Raw genomic sequence first — 27949 nt, forward strand, 5'->3', positions numbered from 1 at the left:
CATCCGTGAAAAAGAACAAAATTCAAGAAGTCGTCGTGGACAAAGTTCAAGCTCACTTTGAGCTAGCTTTGTGTTCATCTTGTTGTCGTTTCAAGTAAGCAGGGAGGCCTTTTGTTGAAAAAACAGAGAAATCTGAAAAGATCTTCTGCTCCTTCTGGTGCTTCCATGTTGACGCTATGAAGAACCGGATGTAGAGGAGGAGAACGAGGAGAAGGGGAGCACCGAGGAGGTCGGCTGAGGAGAACTTAGCAGCTCGGACCACGCCGGCTCGTCCAGGTTTATTTCCACAAATGGATCGCTGGAGCAAACCGCTAAAAAGGAGCAAAAAAAGGTCAGAGATAAGTTTAGATTTATTTAATTTACACTAAACATAACCTTTTCTTTTTATATATTTACAGCTTTTAACCAGTATAAAAGATGTTTAACGTATTTTTACACATTTTCACTTAATACAAGTTTCCATTTCTCCCCTCTTTCGTTTAACTTTTGGTAAATCTAAGCAAAAACCTTTTGCTAAACGTTGATGTTCTTAATTCTACTTGTCTTTGAACTGTAATATTTTGGGAAACATTTGATACATTATCCTTTGTAACAAATATTTGTTTCCACTCAGATAAAAAAAACTTTCCAAAAATGCTTAAAAGAACAATTTAGACAAACCTCTACTCCAGAACTACAGGCCCATCTCAAACCTCCCCTTTATCAGTAAGATTATTGAAAAAGCTGTTTCAATAATTAAACACCTTCTTAACTACGACCAGCCGCTTTGACGTATTCCAGTCAGGTTTCCTCACCACAGTACAGAGACCGCCCTTATCAAGGTGTTTAATGACATCCATATAAATACAGACTGTGGAAGAACCACCGTGCTGGTACTATTGGATCTCAGTGCAGCATTTGGATCTAGAAAAACTAATCCATGCGTTTATATTTAGTAGAATTGATTACTGCAACGGTGTTTTCACAGGCCTGCCTAAAAAGTGGATCAGACAGCTGCAGCTGATCCAGAACGCTGCTGCCCGCGTCCTCACTAAGACTAAGAAAGTAGAGCACATAACCCCAGTTCTAAAGTCCTTACACTGGCTCCCTGTATCTCAGAGAATAGACTTTAAAATACTTCTGTTAGTCTATAAATCCCTGGTTTAGCACCTAAATACATCACAGACTTGTTATCAGCGTATCAACCCTCCAGACCACTCAGGTCTTCTGGCTCCAGCCTACTCTGCATACCTAGAACCAGAACTAAACATGGAGAAGCAGCATTTAGTTCCTATGCTCCGCTTATCTGGAACAAACTTCCAGAAAACTGTAAAAGTGTGGAAAGCCTGAGTTCCTTTAAATCAAGATTAAAAACACATTTGTTTAAAATTGCCTTTGACTGTTCTAGTTAAACCGTTTTACTGAAACATCATTAGTTAAACTTTGTAGTCCAACTGTTTCTAATATTTGCTTTTAGTCTCCATTTTCCCATGTTCTATTTTGTTTCAATATTTCTAAATTTTATTCCAACTTGCATTTATTCTGTCTTTATTTTCCTGTATATTAATCATGTAAAGCACTTTGCGTTGTCTCTGTACTGAAATGTGCTACAGAAATACATTTCCATTGCCTAAATGCCTGAATTATGCGGCTAGATGGCGAAAACATTAATATTTAATAGTGCATGAAAATTCATAGGGAAGTCTTCTGATTATGCCCAGACGATGGCTGTTGATTGACCTTATCAAACATTAAGATAAGATAAGATCTTTATTGATCTCACATTGGAGAAATTCACTTGTCACATCAGCTCAATAGTCAGTCAATAGTCAGGAGAAGGTGCCAAAAGTAGGAAAAGGTGCATCAGTTGTATACAGTGTATCTTCCTATATACAGTGGATCAAAAAGAAAATTAGAAAAAATAAGAATAAAAATACAAAAGAATCTGAGTAGGCAGATGATTTCAATGATGTCATGTGTACTTTCCCAGTTTTATATATATATATATATATATATATATATATATATATATATATATATATATATATATATATATATACACTTCTGCTGCTATCAACAGGTGAATATATATATATGTATGTATGTATGTATATATATATATGTATGTATGTATATGTGTATATATATATATATAGATACACACACATATATATATATATATATATATATATATATATATATATATATATATATATATATATATATATATATATTTATTCACCTGGTGATAGCAGCAGAAGTTACCTATTTCAGGATCATTGCACAGGTTATAGCACAGTGTATTAAATAGATTATTGCACGTTAGTTATTGCCTAAAGTTATAACAGTTGTGGTTACAGTTATTGATAGCAGCAGAAGTCACTTCTTTTAGGATAATTGCACTGGTTATCGCACAGTGAATTAAATAGATTATTGCACATTGGTTATTGCGCATTAGTTATTACAGTTATGGTTACAGTTACGGTGCAGCATTGTATATGCAGGACCTGCATAAAGTAAAAAAAAGATTAAAGGGTCTGTTTAGTGCACTAAATATGTATTTCACAGATGACACAACCGTAAATCCTCCAGCAATGTTGAGGACCCCGCTGACCCTTTAATCACGCAGTCTACCGTCCTGCAGTCCAGAAAGACATACCGGTAAAAAGAACAGGCAGAAAAATGAACCACCAACCCAAATCTAACCCTCCATGAGAAAAAGGTGGCTTTCCCCCTCTGGGTCAGGTCAGTCTCTGCCTCAAGATGATTAGTTTAAATTATCGAGAGAGCGAGAGACGGACGGGTAGACCGGAGCTTCATCTGCAGCAATGCAGGAGCTGCTCTGGTCTGTTGTGGGAAAGAAAGAGGCGAGCCAAGAAGGGAAAGCTCTAGATTTACCGCTCCGTCACCTCTGGTCATTTAGTATGAATCATGGCTGCTGCTTCTCCGCATCAAAAGGAGCAAGTTGTTAAAATCTGATCAGCAACGCCTCTGGGTCTTTCCATAGGAAGGATGGTTAGCTGCCCTAACCACCAACCCACCAATCAACATCAATCATGATGTATGTTAACAGAGATGTGATTTGTGTTTGAAAAGCCCATAGATGATCTCATCCTTATCATTACATCAGCCACTTTCTGCCCCCCCCCCCCACACACACACACACACACACACACACACACACACACACACACACACACACACACACACACACACACACCATTTACTGATACAATTGATCTAGTCATTAAAAACCCCTCTGGGGAGAACTGGGACTGAAAATATGATGTAACGTCGGTTCTTCCAATTTCCTCACGTGGAAAGAAAAAACTTGCCGTGTCAACAGTTTTCCATCTAGCAGATGTCAGCAGACGCATGCTTGTGAAGCAAGAACAAAAACATGACACCGAATGGCAAAAGAAAGAATTAGCAAGATATCCCCACATGGCATAACTTTTTGATTCAGAAAACTAGAAAGTGGATTAAAACAGACAAACTTCTCCGTTCGACTGTTTCACTTTTACTGATGTTTAATTTCATTGACTGAACTAAATGGGAGCAATTTATGTCCTAATGCAAGGCTGGCTGTAACGAAGAAAAGCTCCGGCTTATTAAAGTTAGTCTGCTTGTTTCTCTGTCGGGTGTTGAGATAAAACGGGTTAAACATCTAAGGTTAGAGGTTAGAGGTGTTGTTGTTTTTTTTTCATGTCTGAGTGATTCATAGGTCAGACCTAAAAAGACCTTTTCAAGGGGAAGAAGTCAGAAAAAGGACTAAAAAAAATGTGAGAAAAGCACCCAAAGAAAACGAGTTTAAGAACTCCTGACCACTAATTACTAAGGTCTCTATTTTTAATGTCTTTAAGTGTTGTTACATGGGTGGCAGAGAGAGTAATGCAGAGAAATAACAGTTGGATCGGGACTTTTACTCGTTGCTGATGGAGGGAGTCTGCCACCTACTGGTTACATCAATCCCCACCCAGCAGGGTAAAATGTTCCTTTGATATTTTAAACCTGCTTTAAACACCTTCAACGTCCTAACGCACAGTCTGATTCCTCGTGGACACTCAGGACCCATTTAGTCCACGCTGTCAAAGAAGGACAGAAACATGATGCCAAATGGGGAAATATTAATCTACTTTAATGTATTTACCAGAAATGGGGCCGAGGCATTATGGTCAAGTCTCATGTGGAGGCCCTTGGTTTCACTGTCAAGTCAATAACAAGTGCTAATTAGCTAAAGGAGTGTTTTTAATATCAAAAAGCATCTAAAGCACTGCTTTTATATTAGGGTTTAACATTTCTTTTAGAGGTGTTCTGAAGCCCTGCAGTGAGTGGTAACTTGTTCAGGGTGTAGGCCACATTTTGCTAAATGCCAAAAGGAGCATTTCTGTTGATCATTCCTCCCAGCTGCAGTCAGACTGTATAATCTTAGCTGCTCCCAACAGACATAATATGTGTTTAAATCATCCTAATTGTTGCACAGGTTCTGATTCAACCATTAATTGTTTATGTTTGCAGATGCTTAGAAAACTGTCTACGTCATGCAGATCTTTGCAGAGGGTTTTACTCTCTGCACCCAGATGCTGAGGTAACTTGAACGCGCCTTAGCTGGGATGCTGCTGGACTATCATATATATTATATAAGCTTTGTTTGTTATGGAATTGTATGTATGGCAATATTGCATATTGTATTGTCATGCATTAGTAAATAGGCTGGAGGTAATGTTTCCACTATAAAATAATTTAGTTTTCCTTTGGTCAATAGTTACTCTGATATTTAACATTATATTATATTCTACGCTTAGTGTTTTTTCTCTAGCGTTATCTTTGGATTAGACAGTTCACATTTCTTATTGTTTTCTCTTTTCCTTCCTGAATGACTAATAATTTTGTGTGTTTTACACTTTCACACCCTTAATTTCCCCATTAAGGACATTAAAGAAATTATTATTCTTATTATTGCTGGCATCTGGGATCGTTAACCCAGCTGAGACCCTGGATATGATGTCGCAGAATACAATAAATCAATTAAATAAAGCATAATTTACATGGTAGTGGCATAATTCAAACGTCAAATTTTTATCAAAATTATTAGTGGAAGTAAATGTGTTTTTTTTTTATTTATACGCCTATTCTTCTTTAAACCTGTCAAAAGGAAAAAACGTGCTAGAAACCATGAGGCCTGTATGAAAAGTGTTCAGATGAAACATGAACTAAATCATAAATTGATAAGTTTTTGGACGTAGCTCTCCACCATTGATCCCTGCATGTAGCACCATGGGTGGAGGACATGGATCAACATTTCATTTGTACAATTATTGTTGTGAGTTAATTAGAGCATCAAGTCTTTTCCAACATCATTAATTTTCCATTTGCTAAATATGTGACTTGAGTCGAGTCATCAAAACACTTCATCTCTGCTTTTTACAATGTATTTGGGTTTTTGATAATATTCAGCAAGATACTAAATTATATTTTCTGGCATTCAAATCCAAAAAGGCTGGCTCCAGCCTACTGGATCAATCTTCAAACTAACTTAAAGTATTCCGATAGTAACCAGACTTCAATTATACTTAAACAGGTTAGAATTCAGTCCAAAATGATTCATACATCTGAAAGATTGTAAATAATTTTCATTCTACTTAGTATTTTGAAATGAGACATCTTCCTCCTCGGAAGATCATGAAAAATCAGCCAGTTTTGTTAACATTTTGTTCAAAAACAGCATGTTGACAATTATTTACGCCCTTATCAATGATAACGGAAAATATATTTATCTCTGTTTCAAGCAGTCGAGCCCTTCTTATACCTGCTGAGCAGCTTTTTGAATGTTTCCAGTAGTGTTTCCGCAATTTATGTTCAGCGATGAGCTCCAGGTCTTTGAGGTTTTGGAAGGCCTCTTTGCCATCACCCTAATCATTAGCTCCCTCCACAGACTCTCTATCTGTCGGATTCGAGTCTGGACACCCAAATGTTAATGTTGCTTTCAGTCAGAAGAAACATGGTGAGTGAAAATAAAATATTTATTATTGTTATATTAATTCAATATATTCAACTTAAACCTGCCAGGGGTATGAATAATTCTGGGTATTAGCTATACTTTTTTCTCTTATTTCATACATCAGAATAGATACTGGAGGGTTTTTTGCTCTTGGAACTATGCGTCTGAAACAAAGAAAAAGATTTCCCATTTTTACTGAAAACAATAAAAAATGCTGTCATGTATAAAACTACATTTTATAAGGGTTATTGTAATGTTCAAATTTAACTGAAAACTATTTGATTCTGTCGTATTTAAGGCCTATTTATTACAATATAAATTTGAATACTGGAAAACTTCAAACGAGGCATTTTAGAGTAATCCCTGTTCAACTTTTCTGAGTTATTTTCCAACTGGAGCTTCTCCCCGTTCGTTTCCAGGCATGACGCAGAAAAGGAGGTTTTCTAGGGCTTTAAAGGAATTTTTTAAGGATGCTGTGGCCGTTGGAAATGAGGGGCAACATGTGAACTGGGATTCATCCCTAATCTGAGTTCAGTTATCAGAACTCTGTGTTTTTTCCACCAATACAACTTTAGATTTTAGAGGTCTGCTCATATGCACCAGCTTACACGGATTGTTGTTGTTTTCGTTCTTCTGCTGCTGCGGCGGCTCCTCGGATGCGTCAAAGAACAAGTTGTTGCTGCTCATCTGGTTGGACTTCTTCTCGTCCAGGAAGTCCTCTGACAGGGAGCTGCTGTTGCTGGAGGAAAGGTTCTGCGGGTCGCTCGCTGCCGCCGGTTCCTGGGGAGCTGCGGGAAGAGCAACGAGTCAGAGAGAGGGAGCCGCTTTCTGTCCGGTTTCCAGACTCGTCATTAAATGTTTGCCTAAGCTTGGATGCAAAGTTCCAAAAAAAAAAGTAAAAAAGCAAAACAACTGGACTTTTTTCCGAAGTTTGAAGTCGTTTCGCTTCCCATCCAGAAAGTTTTTTCAATTCACAATGTCTGGAGTTCCAAGTTTTATATCATTGCCCAACAAAGGCCTTATTATGGTTTGGATAACATGCAAATTAAACTGAAAATGGTCCACCCCTTAGTAATGGGGAGTCGTTAGGGTCATTGTTGGCCTGTCTTACAGGGGAAATGTTGTGATCCTACATGGAGGAGAGGATTGAGGTGAAAATTGGAAGGAATCAAACCTATAGCTGTGTTGTAAGTTTTTGAAAGCTGAAGCCTGAGTCCTCCTCCTCTGTTTAAAGTTGGTTTAAACAGTTGGTAAAGTTGGTTAAATCACCTCCATGCAGGTGATCACAACATCTCCCCTGTAAAGCAGGCCATCAATGACCCTAACAACTCCCCATTGCAAAGGAGTGGACCAGTTTTGGTTTAACTTGCATGCTATCTAAGCCATAACAAGGCCTTTTTGGGCAATAATATAAAGCTTGGAACTCCACGCTATTACTCCAGACATCTTGAATTGAGAAAGCTTTCTGGATAGGAAGCGAAACGTCTTCAAACTTTGGAAAAAAAGTCCAGTTGTTTTTTTGTTTTTTTACTTTTTTTGAATGAAAATGACCTGGATGACTGAGAATCATCAACAGCAACTTGGATGCAAAGGTGTGCTTATCTCTAAAACCTCTGTAGTTCACGTTGGGACACCTAGGGGGCAGTATTCCCCACATGTTTGGGTTCAGTCTGTGACACAACCGTAATAGCTTAGCTATTTGTCAATGGTTTCTGTTATTTAAATATGTTAAATTGCTAAAAATTAACTGTCTGAAAGCAAACAAAAGCAGACAAATAAAAGATCTTGGTACCATTTTCTTCACTGGCTGCCTTTTCCTGCGTTGGTGGACTTGTGCCGTTGGGTACCGGTGTGGTGGGGGGGTCCTCTGTGAGCCCATCTTTGGGAACGGGTCGGTCTGAGAAACAAACACGTATAACAAAGCGTTCTTAGTTGGGTTATTGTATTTTTTTTAGAAGTTTTTAGACATTTAGATGGAGTCGGTCAAGCACAGACGTACCCAGATCATCCAGGTAGACCTGACCAAAGGTGCCAGTGGGCTCGTAAGGGTTGCTGACGGGTACGGGGCGCTGCAGATCAAACGAGTATGTCTGGAGAAAGCGAATGGATGAACAGAAAAACATGTTTTAGGAGGTAGAGTTCTGCTGCGTCATGGTGTGAGGCTTTTATTATGTGTTGGTGTCTCACCCTGGACGCCCTCCTCAGCATGTAAAGGATAATACACAGCGTCACGATCAGAATGATCATGAACACCAGGATTCCATAACCTGTGGAGGGAAAACAACGAGAGTGGTTCTGAAATGTAGGTTTACCTTTCCAAGCCAGATGATCTACCAATGATTCAGATTTTAGAGTCACCCTATAAATCCAAATTATTTCTGAGACCTCTACCTCTTCAACAAAGTCAGTATCATTCAGAATGTACAGTTTTCAACATGCAGATGAGTATGTTTTACACTCCCTCTATAAAAAAAAAAATTCAGAAATCATGAGGAAAATGTATTTTTGGTCTAATGTATCAATTACGATACGAATAAAATTTGAGTCTGACATTTTATTTAAATTTTTCTTAAACGCAACCAAAGAGATTTTTCCGCCCCATGACCTGTATCGGGCTTTAAAGGGTTAAAACAAAGACTATCTGGATGGTTTGAAATATTTCTGTTGTTCTGGGTTAACTTGTCCTGCGTTGTGTTCATCACTACAACAGCTAGGGGTCACTAGAAAATTACCTACATGTACACTGCAAAAACAAAACTAAGAATAAGAAGAATTTTCTTAATATGAGTGTATTTGTCCTTGAGTTGAGCATGCAAATAAGATGATTTGCCAATGGAATAAGATTTTTGCACTTAAAATGGGAACAACTCATCTCCATCATCTTATTTCAAGTGCAGGAAATCGAATTATCTTATTTTAGGGATCAAAATGCTCATTCCATTGGCAGATCATCTTATTTAACTGCTCAAATCAAGGACAAATACAGTAAGTACAAGAAAATGTGAATTATTTTTAGTTCCGTTATTGCAGTGTAGTCTTGAACCCTCCGTAAGGGATCAGCCGAAACCCACAAAACAAAACAAATACATTTAAAACGAAAAGCATCTACGGGTCAGTTCTGAAGCACAAATGACTCGATTCTCTTTGCATCTATTTGTGTATTGTTAGAATCTGTTTCAGAATGATGTCGCCTGGTTAAACCATCCAGCCGGTATCGTGGCGTTGAGACACATCAATGGAAATTAATTCAAAGAACGATGAAACTATGACAGAGTGAAGATGTACTCAGCAAAAACAACCAGACTTACCCAAGGATGAACCGGACGCAGCGACAACCACTGAAAAAAAAAACATAGATTTAGTTATTCACTTAGGATTAACCTGATACAGGATCAGTTTTGTTTATTTATAACTTTAGTTTGATTTATTTGCTGATAAAAGAGCAGGCGGCGATTTTACTGGACAAAATAAATATATAAACCTAAGAAGAAGAAAAAGAAACACAGCCTAATATTCTCTAAAAACAAAACAAAGAAATAAAATGTTGCAGAAAGCTTTCTAGTAGGAGTGCTACAGTTTAAACACTGCAAAAAGGGAACTAAAGGTAAGTAGAATTTTCTTGAAATTAGTATATTTTTCCTTGATTTGAGCAGCTAAATGAGACCATTTGCCAATGGAATGAGTATTTTTACCCATAAAATAAGATAATTAGATATCCTACACTTGAAATAAGATGATGGAGATGAGTTGTCCTTATTTTAAGTGCAAAAATCTTATTCTATTGGCAAATAGTCTTATTTACCTGCTGAAATCAAGCAAAAATGCACAAATTTCAAGAACCTTGAGTTCCCTTTTTGCAGTGAAAATACATCGAAACACTGCTGTTCCTGTTGTGTCTTTGTTTTATTTTTATCTGTAGCTCATTAATAAACAGTGTGAATTCATTCAGTACTTGTAAAGGCATGCTGACCACTCTGAAACCATATTCACCCAGTCGCACTCATCCATACACTCATATGCAAACTAAGGTTAAGTACCTTGCTCAGGGGAATATCAGTGTGTGACAGAAGAACCTGGAGTCGTACCGAGAATCTTTTGATTGCAAGGCAACTACTCTATAATAATAATAATAATAATAATTGTTATTATTATTATTATTATTATTAATATTATTATTATTATTATTATTATTATTATTATTATCATCGTTGTTGTTGTTGTTATTGTTATTATTATAATAAGTGGTCTAAGTCTATTATTATCAACTCCATGCATGCAGTGTTCTAAATGTACAGTTCCTAATACATAGTGTGTTGTAGTAGTTTAATAAATAATAATAATAACAGTTATTTTTATTAATTATTATAATTAACATTTATTATTATTAACAATTATTATTAACAGTTATTATTGTTATTATTATAAGTTGTCTAAGTCTATTATTATCAACTCCATGCGGTGTTCTAAATGTACAGTTCCTAATACATAAATAGTGTGTTGTAGTAGATTAATAAAATAATATTAATAATAATAATAACAGTTGTTATTTTTATTAATTATTATCATTAACATTTATTATTATTAAAAATTATTATTAGTAGTAACAGTTTTTATTATTATTATTATTAATAATAATAATAATGCACAGAAAACAGGTGTTCTGTGCATTAATAGGTGCTCCAAAGCTATATTCATTGCGCTACCCTTAAAACGCCTGAATTGTCCGATTTGAATGACCAGTCAGTAAGAAGTGAGCAAAAGAAGCTTAAAGTGAATCATTGCCTTTCATCAGCACTTTGAATCATTTGTCATTGAAAATTGCTCTATAAATAACCTTGCTTTTCCTTTGCGTCGTTTATTAAGCTGTAGCAGGTTATAAATTCAACTGAATCGACGCATCTGTGGGAGTCGCAGCAAAGAAAAACAGCATTTCTCAGGCGAGGGAAGTTCCTGCTCATGCTGCTGCTCTCAGCCAATCACGGCGCTTGTATTTCCTATCCTGCACTCAGACGGCTGCACCCAAAAGGCTCCAGCATCTGTCTGACATTATACTCGTAGTTTGTCCTACGATATCCCAAAGGCTCATTCACTGAATCTCAGAACGTGCCATCATGCGCTCTCATCCAAACTTTACCATCCTATTCAAATGTTACCAAAACTGCAGGAAGCGCAACAACAAATGCATAAATAGATGAATTTGACATAAAAAAAAAAATTAAGAAAACGCTGTTGACATTTGCACAATTGCTGTAGCTTCTTGATGTCTCTGTACTCCGTTTAGGGACCAATTAAAGCAGGTTATCGTGCATTTCCTTGGTGGTGGTGGTGGTGGTGGGGGGGGGGGGCAGCAAAGTTGCAAGGTTTGGCTGTGTTCGTCCTCTAACTTGTCTGCCGGGTTAAACTCTGCGTATTTGAACGTGTTTGTGTGGCTTCTGGCGAGCAGTTAGAGAGAACAACGCTACGCGAGGCGTTGTGGTTTGATGCACAGGAAGACAGACTGAGGCAGAGCATGAAACTGCAGCCTGCACCGAGCTGTAGAAGTACCTGGGCTGGAAGAAGTAGGAGCTATTGTCGTTGAAGCCGACGCACTGGTGGACTCTTTAGTTTGGTTGGTTTCTGCTTTCTCTCCCCCTGTCTGTCAGAAAAGAAACACAACCACATCAGTTTGTGTTTGTTACATCAAGTGAAAATGACATTGTCACATTTGAAAAGCCTCTGCTCCTGTAGTTCTCAGTACAGGCTGCGTATTTGAAGGTGGGCTTTGCACCATAACCCGGATACTCATTTCCTGTCTGTTTGGTGTTTTTCTAGAGCACTAGCAGTGGTTTGGGTTGATAAAGCTCACATAAATACATGCAAAGCTTTTTAAAGAAGGTTTTTTATGTAACACAACTTTGTGAGCGACTTCTAAAGCGCCACAGCTGCCTTTTAGGTGCCCTGATGTGAAGACCTGAGGTTAATAATTACATTACATGCTGGATTTGGTGCAGTGATGGAGGACTTATTGTATTTTTTTGTGTCAGGGCCTTTTTTCATTCAAGTGTTGAGTTTCTAATACAGTTTTACGTTGACTACTTCCCCGTTATAAATCCTAAAGACTTCCTTCTCACTCTCAAACTGTAAATCTTAAAGAATTACCTTTATTTATTCAACACGGAACTATTGAATAAATTGGCAACAGGAACACACCTAGTCCCTCTGGTAGTTCCTACACTACAGCCTGGGGCTTTTCTCACACTAACTTGTGATTTATGTACCGTAGGAATGAGCCACAGCAGAAACTAGATCAATTCTAGCTGGAAAGCCGAGATTAAAACCAGGACGTTTTGCATTGTGAGAGATAGAAACCAGTAATCCACAGTGCAGCAAGCTGAACCTTGATGGTATTAAAGGAAACTATATTGAACAGGGATGCTTCTGTACCTAAGGTACAGAAGCATCCCTGTTGCTTCTGTACCTTAGAAGAGCCCGTTCTTTAAAGGAGCATAGCGTAATTCCCAGGATTTTAGCAGACATCTGCCCCCTCTGGTGACAAGTTGAAATTACACCAGTGTCGTGCACGAGCATGGAAGAGAGGGAAAAGCATCTGCAGCTGCGACTGCAAAGGTCTTTAGTTTAGAGAAGTGACGACTTCTGAGGCAACAAAGCTATAAATATGAAAGTTAGCCCGTGTTCTCTCGTTAATGCATCGATTTTTGACGAAGACTCAACAAATTAGCCATGAACTGACCAATGGAGCCTGTAGTGGTTAACTCATTTTATACGTCGGGCCATTGTAAGGGCATGTATGGGAAAGATGATAAATAATATTTAACTTCAAAACTTGCACTATGCACCTTTAACTTTACTGCACAATATTCAAGTGGTGGATAATTAGGGAGGATCTTTGTCGCTCTTTGTTTAGTTGAAGCAAATGTCCAAAAAAATGTTGGATCTGACAAAAACCTCTATGAAATAAATGCAGTTCTCACAAGTGCGAGTTAGCAGTTTTGCACCAAAGATTTCAGAAAAATTTTGATTGAAGCCAATTAATCTGTTATTGCCTAAAAACATAATGAATATTTGGGTCTGTACCAACATATAGTCACGGAATTAAGGGCTGCACCATTTCATGAAAGCATGTAATTTGAGTGGCACTTTTACCGATTTCTTGACTGTTTTGTTGCTGTTCAAGCATCACTACGTCACCGCTCCTCTGTGTCAGCTCCAACATCTCCACTAACTGAAGACACATCGAGTGTTGTGATCCAGGGCAGAGACAGCCTTCCAGACAGGCAGAATATTGTTTGTTTGTCTTTATTCAAGCGTTCAGTGTAAATGCTGAACATTATAGCGTTTGTCCTTGAATAATTTGCAGTGCAGGTCCCCAGATGGGCCTTGAACAACATAACGCTGTTTAAAAGACAGTACAGTATGGCCCTTGAAACACAGTATCCTGCCAAATGTTGCACGCAAAATGCACTGCAGTGACGCAACCACAGACAGACATGTTGTGTTTTTTTAAACCTACACCTATTAAATGAAAAAAGAAACTTAAGTTGGTGGCATTTCTTACCCTGGTTGCTGATGATGTTGGTGAGGTCGGGGCCACTGTTGTTGGTGTCAGTGGACCTGTCTCTGATGTATTGGTAGCCTCCTCCACGGTTTGGTTGAGGGCCAGCCGTGTTTTAGAGACATTATGACCTCCTGTGGCAAACGTAAAGGAGACAAGAATTATCCAACGCGTGTTTTCTGATTAAGCTTCCCAGATGAAACAGCTAAAGACTTGAAACTGGTATCAATGCTCTAAGGAGACCCATAGACCGGAAAATAGCAGCAGAGTTTTCAAAACGTTCCAGAATTTCTTGAGGAGAAATCATATTCCTGCAACTTAAAAAGTAAATTCATGGCAGTTCAGGCCTTTGGATGTAAAGCAGGGGGTCCTCAGTCTTTTTGTGTTTTGTAGGCATCTCCCTGAGGGTTCTGTGGCACGTGTCGATGTTTGGAGGAGTTACAGTTAAGTAAAAACTTAGTAAATCATCTCGTTTAGGTTCCAGGTAATTCTTTTGCAAGCGTGTTGCTTCTGACTGGTACTAAAAACAAGAACTTGTTAAGGTTGGGCGCTCGTCACTAACAATTAATCATCATTAGGAAAGATGCATAAAGCTGAAGACAACAATTATACAAAGGGTTTGATTACGCTAATGACAGCAAAGATTTTTCACTATAATATAGAGAAGGGAATATGTAAATGAAAATCCTTTTTTTCAATGCGGTTACTCCTTTTACATTATTTTATTATATGTTCAGAGGTCCCTGTCTCATATCTGATCTGAAACAAACTTTTTGGTTCAATGAAATTCACTTTAAATCTAAATCTTTCAGGAGTTTGAATACCAGAAATATAAGTCCTCTGGCCGGAAGTCCCGCAGAATGAGCAGAAGAGTGTAGCTATGGATAGATGACACAAAATATCTTAATCTACAATAAACAGACTCATTGGAGAATAACTTTACCTTTTTCATCCATGTCAGGGTCCACAATCTGTGTTGTTTCATTTAGTTGTTGGGTAGCAGGCGGGTCTAGAAATAAACCAGAAACGAAATAAACAAACAAACAAACAAAAAAAGGATTATTGAATTTAAACCTGGAAAGCAGATCATAATAGTTCGGTTTATTACAAGGGGGAGAGCAGACATTAGCAAATATGCTATCAGGGTTTACTAATTAACACAGAATTTTACATATTGGATCAGGACCTTTTAATTTAAGGAAAAATCTGAAATATGAGACTGGACGTTCTAAGAGAGCAGTAAGATGAAACAAGAAGCTAAATGTTAGAACACTACAACCTGAGATAGGAAATACATACTTCATCTGCATCTTTGTTTCTCTTGTTACCTAAGCAAACTTAATTAAACTTTCCGGTAGTTTAATTTAGACTGACTCCAAACATGTCCTGATAGTCACAGCTTAATCCTGAGACCTGGTGCTTATTGTTTATCTTGTTAAATTATTAACTTTGGTAACCATAGCTGTGTAGAGGATCTGAAACTATTTTAAACTGTAGGCTAGACAGTGTATGCAAGTAAAAAATTCCCTTTTGAAGTGTAACTCACCCCAAAATCAACTTTTTTGCATATAAACTGTATAAACTGAGCCTAAGGGTGCTACTTGAGAGTCATTGTAATTATTATTTTTTCCAGATTTTCATGTGAAATATTTTAGTTTGGAAATATTTTACTTAAAATCGTCTTAGTTGCCCTCTTAGCGTTGAACAGTGGCTACTGCAGTTTAGTTTTCCTACTGGCTCAAACGGGACATGCTTTCGTTGTCATAGCCCTGTCTTTAAGTATACACCCCCCCCCAAGTCAGACTCTGCAATCACATCGGGAGCAATGATCAATGCTTAGCCTTTGTTATTGCTTTGAGCGTTAAGCGACATTAGCAATGACGCTGCTAACGTCACTTTGCCACGAAGAAACTGCAAACCATTCTGTCCCCCACTGCCTCAGCAGCACCGGCTTGAGGCGTGGCTGAGTCAGTGCCTTAAGCTTTCTAACCCGCTGGACCCCACAAAGCCTCCTTCTACTCCTCCGGTGACGACAGGGCTGAAAAATCCACCAAATGTGTCTGAGGGTGGAGTTGTGCCTTTGCATTGGGTGACCGGAGTCTTATGCCTCCCAGTCTTATACTTGAAAAACGTGCCAAGAGGAGGCGGTGCTAGGCGAACCAGGAAACGTGCGGGGGCTGGGCTACTAGTAAAAGCTAAATAAATGCTAAATAAGCTAGCTGAATGCTAAGCTAATGTGGCGCACCCAAAACAGGTGACCACATTGGTCATATGTTTATTAGTAAATGAATATGATCTCTATGTACATATATATATATATATATATATATATTTACACTGTCGCTTTAAGGAATGGCACAAGCAGTTGCGTTCCGGTTGCTATGGGAACGGACCTCCGCTCGCTCTCAGATCCAATTTGGGAGAAAACATGGAAAGCTGCTGTGTCTAAATCTCCTTTCATTTCACCTGTCTTTCAGGTCAGTAATGGGTAAACTGTCCATCTTTACATGTCTGTTTGATAACTGATTGTAGTGTTGTTTATAATCTAACAATAAGAGTATAAATAGAAAGTTTGCCGTTGATCGAGGCAGTTAGCTGAGGTAGGCTACTGTAAACCGTTAGCCAGTAGAATAACGGTTTAACTGAAATAACGGTTTAACTGGAATAACGGTACTGCAGTCGGTTAACTGCCGTCTCTTGGTTCATTTTCAGGTAACATAGCATGTTGAGCTCCGACACTCTGCTTGTTAGAAGTGGTTTTGTATGAATTGTTATGTATGCATTGCTATTTACTATTGTATATTTGTGTATTGTGTGCTTTGTGTGTTGTGCACCACACTGGAGCTTGAGCGAGACAGTTGATGCACAGGTGTTTTGTGGTTTATTCTGAATAAATAACTCAGATCCAATTTGGGAGAAAACATGGAAAGCTGCTGTGTCTAAATCTCCTTTCATTTCACCTGTCTTTCAGGATATTTAAATTTGTTATTACAGTCCCATATTTGGGACCTGTAACAAATTTTGGGGGCTCGAGTCCGGGATTGGCGCCACCGCTGACAGCTGTTGGAGGACGCCAGTCCAGTGATCCATGAACCTGTGGACCAGACGGTGACGTGTCATCAGAGTGAAGAGGGTCTGTCCGAATCCAGGGCGTCTGACTGCTGCCAGAGCGAGGGAGTTCGAGGACCACAGACATCTGACAACCGTCCACCATGAGCCACGAGAGAAAGAAGCTGGTGTGGTCCATCAAGAAGGGACTGTTCCATCTGTCTGTTGATGAACTGTTCCAGCTTGCAACTGACATCACGCCAACACCCGACCAGGACCTAGCTAAGTTGCACCAACATGATGACGAGAGTGGTATTGAGTATTTGTGCTCATACATGGACAGTGTAGCTTTACTGGAATTGGAGGATGAGGGCATGTCGCAGTTACTTCTGCTAAAAGACCAGGTTGACAAAATGATTAACAGCCATAGTCAGAGTGTGGGTCGTGGGGGTAGTGGAGATTCTAATGTGTCTGATATGAAGGTGGTATCTGATGTGAAAGTATCACCGGTGACATCTGAGGTTGCACGCATGAACACCCAGGGTACCAGTATACACACTGCGACAACAGATTTAGCTTCTCAGACCAAAGATCTTGAAACACAGATTAGTAAATTGTTCACTGTGTACAATGAACTCAAGCTAAAACAGAGTAGTGCTCCACCCACCACGCACATGGTAGACAATCCACCCACTGCTCGTGACAGTAGCCAGTTTCGCACCCCACATGACACACTGCAACTGCACTCAAACACCTCACACACCACCTATAGCACAGAAAGCATGATTGCCCTTAAAGACCTTCCCCTCCTACAAAGGAAAGAGTTCAAGATACATGGTGGGCAAATTGGCGATAACACTTCAGAGATCAGTTACAACAACATCACTAGGCAGATTGATGAAGGCCTCAGAGAAAATCACACTGAAGGTGAGATCACCCGCGCTGTGCTACGTGTCATAAAGCCTGGCAACTTCAAAGACATGCTTGCTAGTAAAGAGGACCTGACGGTAGGTGAACTTAAGAGCTTCCTTCAGTCACACCTAGGAGAGAAAAGCAGCACTGAGCTCTTCCAGGAACTCATGACGGCCAAGCAGCACGAGCATGAAACACCGCAGCAGTTCCTGTACAGGATGATGGGGCTGAAACAGAGAGTGATATTCACATCCAAGTGGGCGGGAGCAGACATCAAGTACGAGGCACTAACAGCACAGAATGTGTTCCTCCACACCATCTATCAGGGCTTAAGCGAAAAGCATGACTACGTCCGTCGTGAGTTAAAACTCCTCCTCTCCGACCCTGCAGTCACTGATGAGACACTCTTGAGGCAGGTCACTAAAACAACAAGTGAGGAGAGTGAGAGAAAGCGACGCTTGGGACGCAGCACCCATCCAAGAACCGCTCATGCTCAAAGTACTGAAGCCAGCAGCAGGGACGAGAGTGCAGGGAAGTGTACCGCTGACCACAAGGACGAGCAGATTCATGAGTTGAGTGCTCAAGTACAGGCCCTGACCCAGGTAGTGAGCACCCTTCAGTCCAGTGCCTCAGCAGTGAAGCCAGCAACCTCAGAGCTTCAGCCACAGTGTAACTGTGGCTGCCCCAATAGGCAGAGTAGACCACTGAGGACAGAGAGACCCCGTGGCTGCCCCAGTTGTGTCGCTAATAGCCGTCCTGACTGCAACCACTGCTTCGCTTGTGGGGAAAACGGACACCGTGCTGTGGGATGCCTGAAGAGGACCAAACCGTCGGGAAATGCACCCCGGTCACGGCAAGGGGACTACCTGTGATCGGCTATAACGTTCAGTCCCATCAAGGTGCTGATATGCCAGGTCCAGCACGGGTTAATTACAGCCGTGCCATCCCCCCCCAGCCACTGACTGGTGCAAAGTCATCAGCAGAGCGAGTGGCCAAGCTTATCGGGGAGAAATGCACATTGAAATGCAATCTCAGTGGACATGCCGTGACTGTACTTCTTGACTCAGGCGCTCAGGTCAGCATCATCAGCCATGCATGGAAAGAAAAACACTTACCTCAACAACAACTGCGCCCTCTCAGTGAGCTTATGGGTGATAGGGACCTTGACCTTACAGCTGCTAATGGTGAGCCAATACCATATGATGGATGGGTTGAACTTACCTTTAACTTGCCTGGAAATGAAGATCCAAGGCTCTCCATCCGAGTACCCTTTCTGGTCAGCCGTGTGAGCCTCACAAGACCCATCGTAGGCTTTAATGTGATCCAGGAGCTAATCCAAGGACGGGAGGGCGGAGTTGAAGTGGTCACTATCGTTGCTCAATTGCTGCAGAAGGCCATGCAGATTGAAGGGGATACAGCTGAGGCCATTGTGAACTTTGTGCAGACCCAGGAACACACCCAGGACCAAGCATTGGTGAGAGTTGGCCGGCGGGATTTTGTCATCCACCCTGGCCGAGCTGCTCACATCAGATGCAAGGTGCCTGTTGAGTTCATCTCACCAGTGGTGCTGTTTGAGGTCAGCCAGGAAGACCCAAGACTGGAACAGCTAGACCTGGGTGATGGCCTGGTTGAGGTCCACCACACCAGACGGCCTTTTGTTGAGATCCCTGTATTCAACCATACTCAGCACAGCATCTCACTCAACCACTTTACAATACTAGGCAGTATCCAGTCAATTGACAAGGTGGTAGAGACAGACCAGAGGCACAGCTTCGAGGTAAACAGTGTCAACTCACCTGAGCTTGTTCCTGTTGGGGAGTATGACAAAGACCGAGCAGAGCCTACGTCCCAGCTGTGGCACCCTCCTGTTGATATAAGCCATCTAACAGATGAACAACAAGCAACAGTGAGAAGAATGCTTTATGAGGAGTCCAGCGCCTTTGCACAGGATGACAATGACATTGGGTGTGTCCCAAGTCTCCAGATGAGCTTAACACTGAAAGATGACATCCCAGTGCAGCGATCCTATGCGGCTGTCCCCAAACCCCTCTACAAAGAAGTCAAGGAGTATATCCAGGACCTGCTGGCTAAGCAGTGGATCGTAAAATCAAAATCCCCTTATGCCGCTCCTGTTGTTTGTGTCCGCAAGAAGGATGGAACCTTGAGGCTTTGCATTGATTATCGACTGTTAAACCAAAAGACCGTTCCAGACAGACACCCCCTGCCCCGTATCCAAGATCTTATCGACACGCTGGGTGGGTACAGCTGGTTCTCAATCCTAGATCAAGGAAAAGCCTACCATCAAGGTTTCATTGCAGAGGGGTCACGGCACATGACTGCATTCATCACCCCATGGGGCTTGTATGAGTGGGTACGTATCCCTTTTGGCCTTTCCAATGCCCCAGCAGCATTCCAGAGGAGTATGGAGGAGATGCTCAGCTCCTTGCGGGACGAATGCTGCATCCCCTACTTAGATGATGTCCTCTGCTATGCCAAGACGTTTGGAGCTCATGTGGAGGCACTGAGACATGTTTTGAAGGCCCTCCAGCTCCACGGTGTGAAGCTCAGACCAACAAAGTGCGAGCTTTTCAAGAAGGAAGTTCGCTATGTGGGAAGGCTGGTGTCTGCTGAGGGAGTAAGACTTGACCCCAAGGATCTGGAAGCCATCCAGGCGTTGAGGACCAAGACCCCGACCACCGTGGGAGAAGTCCGTAAGCTGCTAGGGTTCCTCAGCTATTACCGGACATATATCCAAGACTTCTCAAGAATTGCCAAGCCAATGTATGAACTCTTGCAAGTAAAACCCCCTGCCACTGGTACGCCTCCACCCAGAACAAACAAGGGAAAAGGAGCACAGCTGTCATCCAGGACTCCTGTCCAGTGGAGGGAGGAACATCAAAGGGCCTTGGACCAGCTCATCCATGTCCTCTCTAACCCACCAGTACTTGCCTATCCTGACTTTAACCTCCCTTTTGTCTTACACACAGATGCGTCAGAAAAAGGACTTGGTGCTGTGCTGTACCAACGGCAGGGAGGGAAACTCAGAGTAATCGCCTATGGGTCCAGAACACTCACGCCTGCTGAGCGCAATTACCACCTTCACTCAGGCAAGCTTGAATTTCTGGCACTGAAGTGGGCAATATGTGAAAAATTCAGGGACTACCTCTTCTATGCACCCCACTTCACTGTGTACACGGATAACAACCCATTGACATACGTGATGAGCACTGCTAAGCTGAATGCTGTTGGTCACCGTTGGGTGGGTGAGCTCGCTGACTTTAGGTTCGAAGTGAGATACCGACCGGGAAAAGCAAACGTGGATGCAGACACACTGTCAAGGTTGCCTGTGAACATCAACAGCTATGTCGACTCCTGCACAGAAGAGCTGTCAAGAGACACCATTCTGGCAATGTGGGAGGGCAGTAGGGCAGCAAAGCAACAAGACGTTGCTTATGTGGCTGTTCTGAACCTCTCACAACGCCCAGCATCTCAGTCACCAGAATTGCTCCCTGCCATAAGCCATGCCGAACTCATGAAATCTCAGCAAGATGATCCTGTGATCAGTCAAGTCATCAGACTGAAAGAGAACACCAACATACTGACGAGTGACATGAGAAGAGGAGTAAGTGGCCTGGCCAGGAAACTACTGCATGAGTGGGGGAGACTACAGCTGAAGGATGGTCTGCTGTACAGGGAAACCAGTCAGAGAAGTCAACTTGTCCTGCCATCTCAGTACCGATCCTTGGTCCTTAAACACCTCCATGACGACATGGGTCACATGGGTATGGAAAGAGTCCTGGACCTCGCTAGAGACCGGTTTTACTGGCCCTACATGAAACAGGATGTTGAAGCTTATGTGACAAGGAAGTGTCCCTGTATCAAGCAGAAGAAACCGGTCTCCCACATCAGAGCACCAATGGGGAGCATTACCACCAGCTCACCCCTAGAACTTGTGTCCATTGATTACCTGCATCTAGAACCTAGCAAGGGAGGCTTTGAGTATATCCTGGTTGTTGTAGACCACTTTACCAGATTTGCCCAAGCCTATGCCACCAGAAACAAGTCCGGGAAGGCAGCTGCAGAGAAACTTTTCGATGATTTCATTCCACGGTTCGGCTACCCATGGAAACTACATCATGACCAAGGGAGGGAATTTGAGAATGACCTTTTCAAGACCCTGCAACAGTTGAGTGGAGTGGGTCACTCAAGGACCACTCCCTACCACCCCCAAGGAAATCCTGCAGAAAGATTTAACCGCACACTGCTTCAGATGCTCAGGACCCTGGAGGAGAAGGAAAAGGAAAGATGGAGAGAACACCTACCCCAAATCCTCCACGCTTATAACTGTACCCGGCACGAGGCAACTGGATTTTCACCCTTTTACCTGATGTATGGCCGTCACCCACGTCTGCCTGTGGATATGATCTTTGGCTTGCTGTCTGAAGAAGAAGCAACTTCCCCAAGAGGCTATGCAGAGAAATGGGCCTCTCGGATGCAGGAAGCATACAGACTCGCCTCAGAGAACAGTCAACAATCCAGCTCTCGGGGAAAGAGATACTACGACCAACATTTGAAGGGTGTTGTCCTTGAGCAGGGTGACCGCGTCTTGGTGCGGAACATGAGGGAAAGAGGGGGCCCTGGAAAGCTAAAGCCGTACTGGGAAGACACAGTTCATGTTGTGAGGGAGAGGATCGCAGATGGGCCGGTGTATAAAGTGTCTCCAGAAACAGGTGGAGGTCGAGTACGAACTTTACACCGCAACCTGCTTCACTTGGTCAACGACTTACCTGTGGATTTACCCCAGTCATCACAGAGATCACCTGTCAGAGAAGGAGGCTCACCGAGACACCTACCTGCTCTATCAACAGACCAGCCACGACAGAGAGCAAGAAACAGCTCTTCACGCCACACAGAGAGACAGAGTGAGTGGCGCCCGAGTAGTGACTCCTCCGACAATGAGGATGAGCCTCGATACTGGTTGAGGATACCATCAAGAATGGAGTCTGAGAACAACCAAACCCAGCCTCTCCAGGAAGAATTCCAGAGGACCTACAGTCCAGTAATCTCCCCTCAGAGACTCAATGTACCTGAGCAAATCCTGCCTGAAAGGGAAGACCAGTGGACTGACAGTGTACTTCCAAGGAGAGAGAGCATGCCTGTAGTAGAAAGCAGACAAAGTGAACATAGAGCACTCCAAGAGGAATACCTACCCGTCAATCCAATGCCTGCAGTAGATGGACAGGAAGATGCCATGCAGGAGAGGCCAGTAACCCCTGAAGCAGTCAGTGAACAGTCCAACAATGAACAGTCCAGCCCACTACAGATGCGGAGGTCAACACGTGAAAGGAGGCCTGCCCAGATGTTCACGTACAGCTCCTTAGGACAGCCCTCTTCCCAACCCCCAGCCAGTTGCAATACAGTAGGGGCCTATGGGACGCCGTCAATGCCACCATGGGGAGTGCATACATACCCCAGTTACTTCCAGACACCACTTCCATACCTTATTCCCATTCATAGTATACCTTATATGTGTCTGGTGTACTGATTGGCCCGCATACATACACTCACACACATGCACACACACACCTACATACTTACCTGGGACTGGCCTGCAGGGTTGAGCAACAGACAGATACACATACATACACGCACGCGCACACACACATGCTCAAACACACACATACTTACCTTTAGTCACACAGAGATTCTCACTAGTGATTCTTAGGTTTAGTTGCTGATAGTAGCAAGTGTCAGGAGCCACTTTTGAAGTTGGGGAGCGTGTGGCGCACCCAAAACAGGTGACCACATTGGTCATATGTTTATTAGTAAATGAATATGATCTCTATGTACATATATATATATATATATATATATTTACACTGTCGCTTTAAGGAATGGCACAAGCAGTTGCGTTCCGGTTGCTATGGGAACGGACCTCCGCTCGCTCTCAGATCCAATTTGGGAGAAAACATGGAAAGCTGCTGTGTCTAAATCTCCTTTCATTTCACCTGTCTTTCAGGTCAGTAATGGGTAAACTGTCCATCTTTACATGTCTGTTTGATAACTGATTGTAGTGTTGTTTATAATCTAACAATAAGAGTATAAATAGAAAGTTTGCCGTTGATCGAGGCAGTTAGCTGAGGTAGGCTACTGTAAACCGTTAGCCAGTAGAATAACGGTTTAACTGAAATAACGGTTTAACTGGAATAACGGTACTGCAGTCGGTTAACTGCCGTCTCTTGGTTCATTTTCAGGTAACATAGCATGTTGAGCTCCGACACTCTGCTTGTTAGAAGTGGTTTTGTATGAATTGTTATGTATGCATTGCTATTTACTATTGTATATTTGTGTATTGTGTGCTTTGTGTGTTGTGCACCACACTGGAGCTTGAGCGAGACAGTTGATGCACAGGTGTTTTGTGGTTTATTCTGAATAAATAACTCAGATCCAATTTGGGAGAAAACATGGAAAGCTGCTGTGTCTAAATCTCCTTTCATTTCACCTGTCTTTCAGGATATTTAAATTTGTTATTACAGTCCCATATTTGGGACCTGTAACACTAACACATAGCTAACCGTTATGGAGGCACAAGATGGAGCTGCTTTTATACCCCACAGCGGCAGAGCTACTGACACGACAGTTTCTCCAAGTCACGTCACAAAAACTTTTCAACCAATAGCAATACTGATTCTATATTCAATGCAAGACCCCCACTGAACCTCAGGAGGGCGCCACACTGACCGTTTTAGACACAAAAGCAGAATGTCAGCATATATGCAGCAAAATAGTCAAAATAGTCACCGTGATAGGTAGATGGCACTATAAGAAAACTATGTTATCAGTTTATTAGCAAAACAAAAGTTTATTTGGGGTGAGTTACCCTTTAAGTCTGAAAAGACACGAATGCTAATTGGTTTAAAATCTCAGATTCCAGTGTTAGTGTCTTTCTGTAGCGTCCTTCACTCTTGTAGAGGTAACATTGGTCTGGATGTGCGAAAAGTCTTAAAATTAATTTACCCCTCATTATACAAGCATAATCTTTCACTACGTTTTTGTTAAAAATACATTTTACATATATTACAATGTTTTCCATAACAAATCGTACCTTTAGTAAGCCCATTTTTATCTGTTTCCACCTCATTATGACCCGTCTCCGTTAGATTCTGAGCTCCCGCAACAGATGGAATTGCTAGAACTGCAACAAAACAAAGAAAAATGCAATTAAATGGAATATTCAAAAATGCATTCAATTGTTGAAGGGACTAGCCAAGCCATACAAGGATTACTGAAGCAATTTCTTCGTTTGCATTATTTCACAGTAACATATGTGGGTATGCATATAGTTTAGCGGAAACATTTGACCTCTGCAGCTTCTTTTAGCTGCTGCTGTTTTTCAGATGTGTGAAAAAAAAAGACAAATGTTGGTGCAAAATGTGAGCGAAGAGGTGTTAAAAGTCTAAGAAAGACGACAAACCTTTCTCAAGTTCTAACATGACTGTACATGTTTATCTGCTGAAAACGTAAAAGTTTGACTGATGTTTAGATCAAACGAAGCATCCTGTTAGTGCATTTGCTCAAGTTTTACATACATATAGATAATATATTTTAAATCTTAAGCTCGTAGAGATCCAGAAACATCCTATGCATGTATGTGGATTGTTGTGCAGCTTCTAACACATTTGGACTACGGTTGAAGTCAACATCGTCCAGGGTGTGAGGTCAGTGGTGACTTGTGGCGGCGGCCCATTCTGCATCTTTGTCGAAGCAAACAAAAAAAACTGTTGCTGAATGTGTTAATATCTCTCCTGCCGCAGAGAATAGGCGTCCTGAACAGCACTCATGACCCGATGTGGCGCTTGCATTCAGCGATGCACAGTTAGGCCTCGTACACACGCAGCCGGCTATTTATAAAAACGAATATGTCCGTCACATCGTTTTTTAAAACAATACCGTACACGCAGGATCGTTTTTAGAAGAGTTTTAATTCACAAAAAACCCGCTTAAATCCACCACTGACCGATGTTTTAAACATGCCAGACACAAAGTGAGCAGTGTACCGCAAAGCTGACACCTACGTCAGCCAGTCAGACTCCTTCAAAATAAAAGCGATGTTAAAGAGCATTGGGCCTTAAGCACTTTTTCTCCTTTGCAGCTCAACGTAATGGAGCAGCTAGGCTTGTAAAAACGGATAAACTTAAAGCATATGAATCAGCTGTAATGCTTTTACTTTGATGTCTCAATATGGAGGTGAAGACAGGAAATGCTATGCTTTGCCGAGGCAACATCAGTTGGAAATAAATAACCAGAGATGCCGTAGGTTAGTGGATTTGTCCAGTTTAACCCTGATGAGACACAAACTGTTGACAGTCAATCACAACAACCATGCAGGAATCAGGTCCTTTGACAGCATTAATTTTTTTACTCCACTATGGCCGAGTCCATAACGATGACCGCACATGTGACGTCAGCGCCGTGGTGCGCCAGACTCTAAAACTCCGTCTTCTCATGTACACACGCAGGCTCAAAGACGGAGTATTTAGAAATCTCCACTTTGGCCGGAGCTTTCAGAATCGTTCGTTTCTAGGGACGAAAAACTGCGTTTACGTGTGGAAGAAAGGCCAAACCGCATAAAAATATATCCGTTTTCCCAGACTCCCGGCTGCGAGTCGGCTAGGCCTTATGTTAGCATGGCACAGCTAAGCTACAAGCTGACATTTGTATTTAGTTCTTAAAAAGTTGTTTATCTCATTGGGCTTTCTATTTAGATATGATTGTGCCAATATAAGCTAAACAGCTGCTGAGCTGAAGGGACACCGTTTTTGTAGTTTAATACTTGTTCTAGATCTTGTAGTCTCACAGACGCTGGAGACCTGCATCTGTTTATAAGTAAGTTAGTGAGACAAAATGACCTGGAAAAAGTTAAATAAACTCCCTGATGCTGTAGTTGATGCAGCTCCTTGGTCATCGTCAGTCATCTTGTGGTGTTGATTGTTTTCATCATAATTAGCATTAAACAGCAGCTCAGCATTTCATTATTAGGATGGAAATGTTGACAGACTGTTGCTTTATTTACATAAAGGTTTTCCCAGATCATCTTCTTTCCACTGGCCTCTTTTTTGAGGTCAACAAGGAGTCATACCTTTGTGTCTCAGCCTTCTGCTCTCTCACACCATCCCACCCAACTCTGAGACCCTTATCTGACGACTTCCTCATCCCTCCTCTCCTCTGGACGTTAAATTGTAATTACTCTTCCATCATTACGGGTGGTGTCTTATTCTAAATGATCTAAAACACATTTTATCTTGATTGAATCTGACACCCTTGACAGGGAATAAGGTTCTGCTTCTATCATAGCCTGATTTTAACCACTGAATCTACTAAGAATCGATGCATTAAATCTCTATTTAATGATGCAGCTTAATGAACAGGACCCTAAACAATGCATGCATGGACTTTGGAGCAGCTACAAGAAACAATTTCTGTCTTTTCAGATCAAACTTCTGAAGCATTTTCACTTCTCTATAGTGTTTTATCTCTGATTAAAACCTACTTTCAGGCTCTTTGGATGCAACCGTCAAGGCTTGATGCAACCAACTGGGTTTCCTTAGATAGGAAATTTGTATAATCAATCTGTATAATCTGATTCAATTTGACTTTGTAAAGTGCCTCGAGATGACATGTTTCATGAATTGGCGCTATATAAATACAATTTAATTTAATGTAATTGAACCATCTCTGCTCTTTTCTGACTTGAACGATAATCCTATATAACACTGGCAAAGAACTTTGGACATTTTATTTCATCCTAAGTACAATATGTGAAAGTTTTACACCTTATCACTTTTCATATAAAAAATATAATAGTTTATTTTGTAGAAACCTGAGCTTGCTGTGGCATTTGTGTATTTTATATCACTTCCTGCACGGAAGCCATGAATCATGTAAATGTAGAATAATGACTAAATGACGATGAGACAAGCGCTGGCCACCATAGCTAATTTAAGACCGTTGGGTCACTGTTGAGGAAGCTTCCTGTAGAATTTAGCTCACCTGAATTATTTGGGAAGTGAAAGTTTAAGAGATCAGAGTGTGCTTCTTTCTGCTGTTTGTTAACGAACGCGAAGAGCAAAGCCAAAGAAGCCGAGAGGAAAAGGTCTGGTAGAAGCTGAGGTAAACTCACCCAGGAAGCAGAGCTGAAACAACAGCTTCATCGTTATGGTTCAGAATTCCCTTTGTTTTGTTTTTTTTGTTGTTTTTTTTTTGTTCTTGTAAAGAACGGGCTGCAGTCATCAGCGAGGCTGCAGAGTTTCCCTTTTATTCTTGTAATTTTGTTCCTTTTTGTCCTTAAAGCCTCTTCCTCTGCAGCTTCTCTCAGCCCTTGACTTTTTGACTTGAAGCTCTATCTCTCTCGTCACCTCTCGCTCTGTATCTCCCGCCCTCCCCCCCCCCCATCTTCT

The 27949-nt window shown here is 41.4% G+C and overlaps 2 protein-coding genes and 1 long non-coding RNA gene across 3 annotated transcripts; 1 reads left to right on the forward strand and 2 right to left on the reverse strand.

Annotated features, from left to right (window-relative positions):
* LOC105920089 lies at window positions 1-27883 on the reverse strand. Its single transcript, XM_012855595.3, has 11 exons — window positions 27673-27883; window positions 24598-24687; window positions 14476-14541; window positions 13536-13666; window positions 11525-11615; window positions 9289-9318; window positions 8168-8247; window positions 7980-8070; window positions 7773-7877; window positions 6589-6768; window positions 1-311 (listed from the first exon to the last, which is right to left on the reverse strand). The coding sequence occupies exons 1-11, from the start codon at window positions 27701-27703 to the stop codon at window positions 175-177; spliced, it is 1032 nt and encodes a 343-aa protein (XP_012711049.2). The 5' UTR covers window positions 27704-27883; the 3' UTR covers window positions 1-174.
* LOC118565854 lies at window positions 15877-16544 on the reverse strand. The gene is made up of 2 exons (XR_004932666.1): window positions 16493-16544; window positions 15877-15998 (listed from the first exon to the last, which is right to left on the reverse strand). It is a non-coding gene; the product is annotated as an uncharacterized LOC118565854 (long non-coding RNA).
* LOC118565822 lies at window positions 20311-24047 on the forward strand. Its single transcript, XM_036146852.1, has 2 exons — window positions 20311-23511; window positions 24006-24047. The coding sequence occupies exon 1, from the start codon at window positions 20713-20715 to the stop codon at window positions 23035-23037; it is 2325 nt and encodes a 774-aa protein (XP_036002745.1). The 5' UTR covers window positions 20311-20712; the 3' UTR covers window positions 23038-23511; window positions 24006-24047.
* Window positions 27884-27949: the final 66 nt, after the last annotated feature.

Source organism: Fundulus heteroclitus, chromosome 14 (assembly GCF_011125445.2).
Source record: "Fundulus heteroclitus isolate FHET01 chromosome 14, MU-UCD_Fhet_4.1, whole genome shotgun sequence".
Lineage (NCBI taxonomy): Eukaryota > Metazoa > Chordata > Actinopteri > Cyprinodontiformes > Fundulidae > Fundulus > Fundulus heteroclitus.

Excerpts from the sequence above, each read along its gene's own strand:
- LOC118565822 (XM_036146852.1), top strand. The coding sequence starts at position 20,713 with ATGAGCACTGCTAAGCTGAATGCTGTTGGTCACCGTTGGGTGGGTGAG.
- LOC105920089 (XM_012855595.3), bottom strand. The coding sequence starts at position 27,703 with ATGAAGCTGTTGTTTCAGCTCTGCTTCCTGG. Across the intron at positions 13,667-14,475 it reads CCCTGACATGGATGAAAAAG|GAGGTCATAATGTCTCTAAA; the intron begins GTAAAGTTATTC and ends CGTTTGCCACAG. Across the intron at positions 312-6,588 it reads CGAAAACAACAACAATCCGT|CGGTTTGCTCCAGCGATCCA; the intron begins GTAAGCTGGTGC and ends GCTCCTTTTTAG.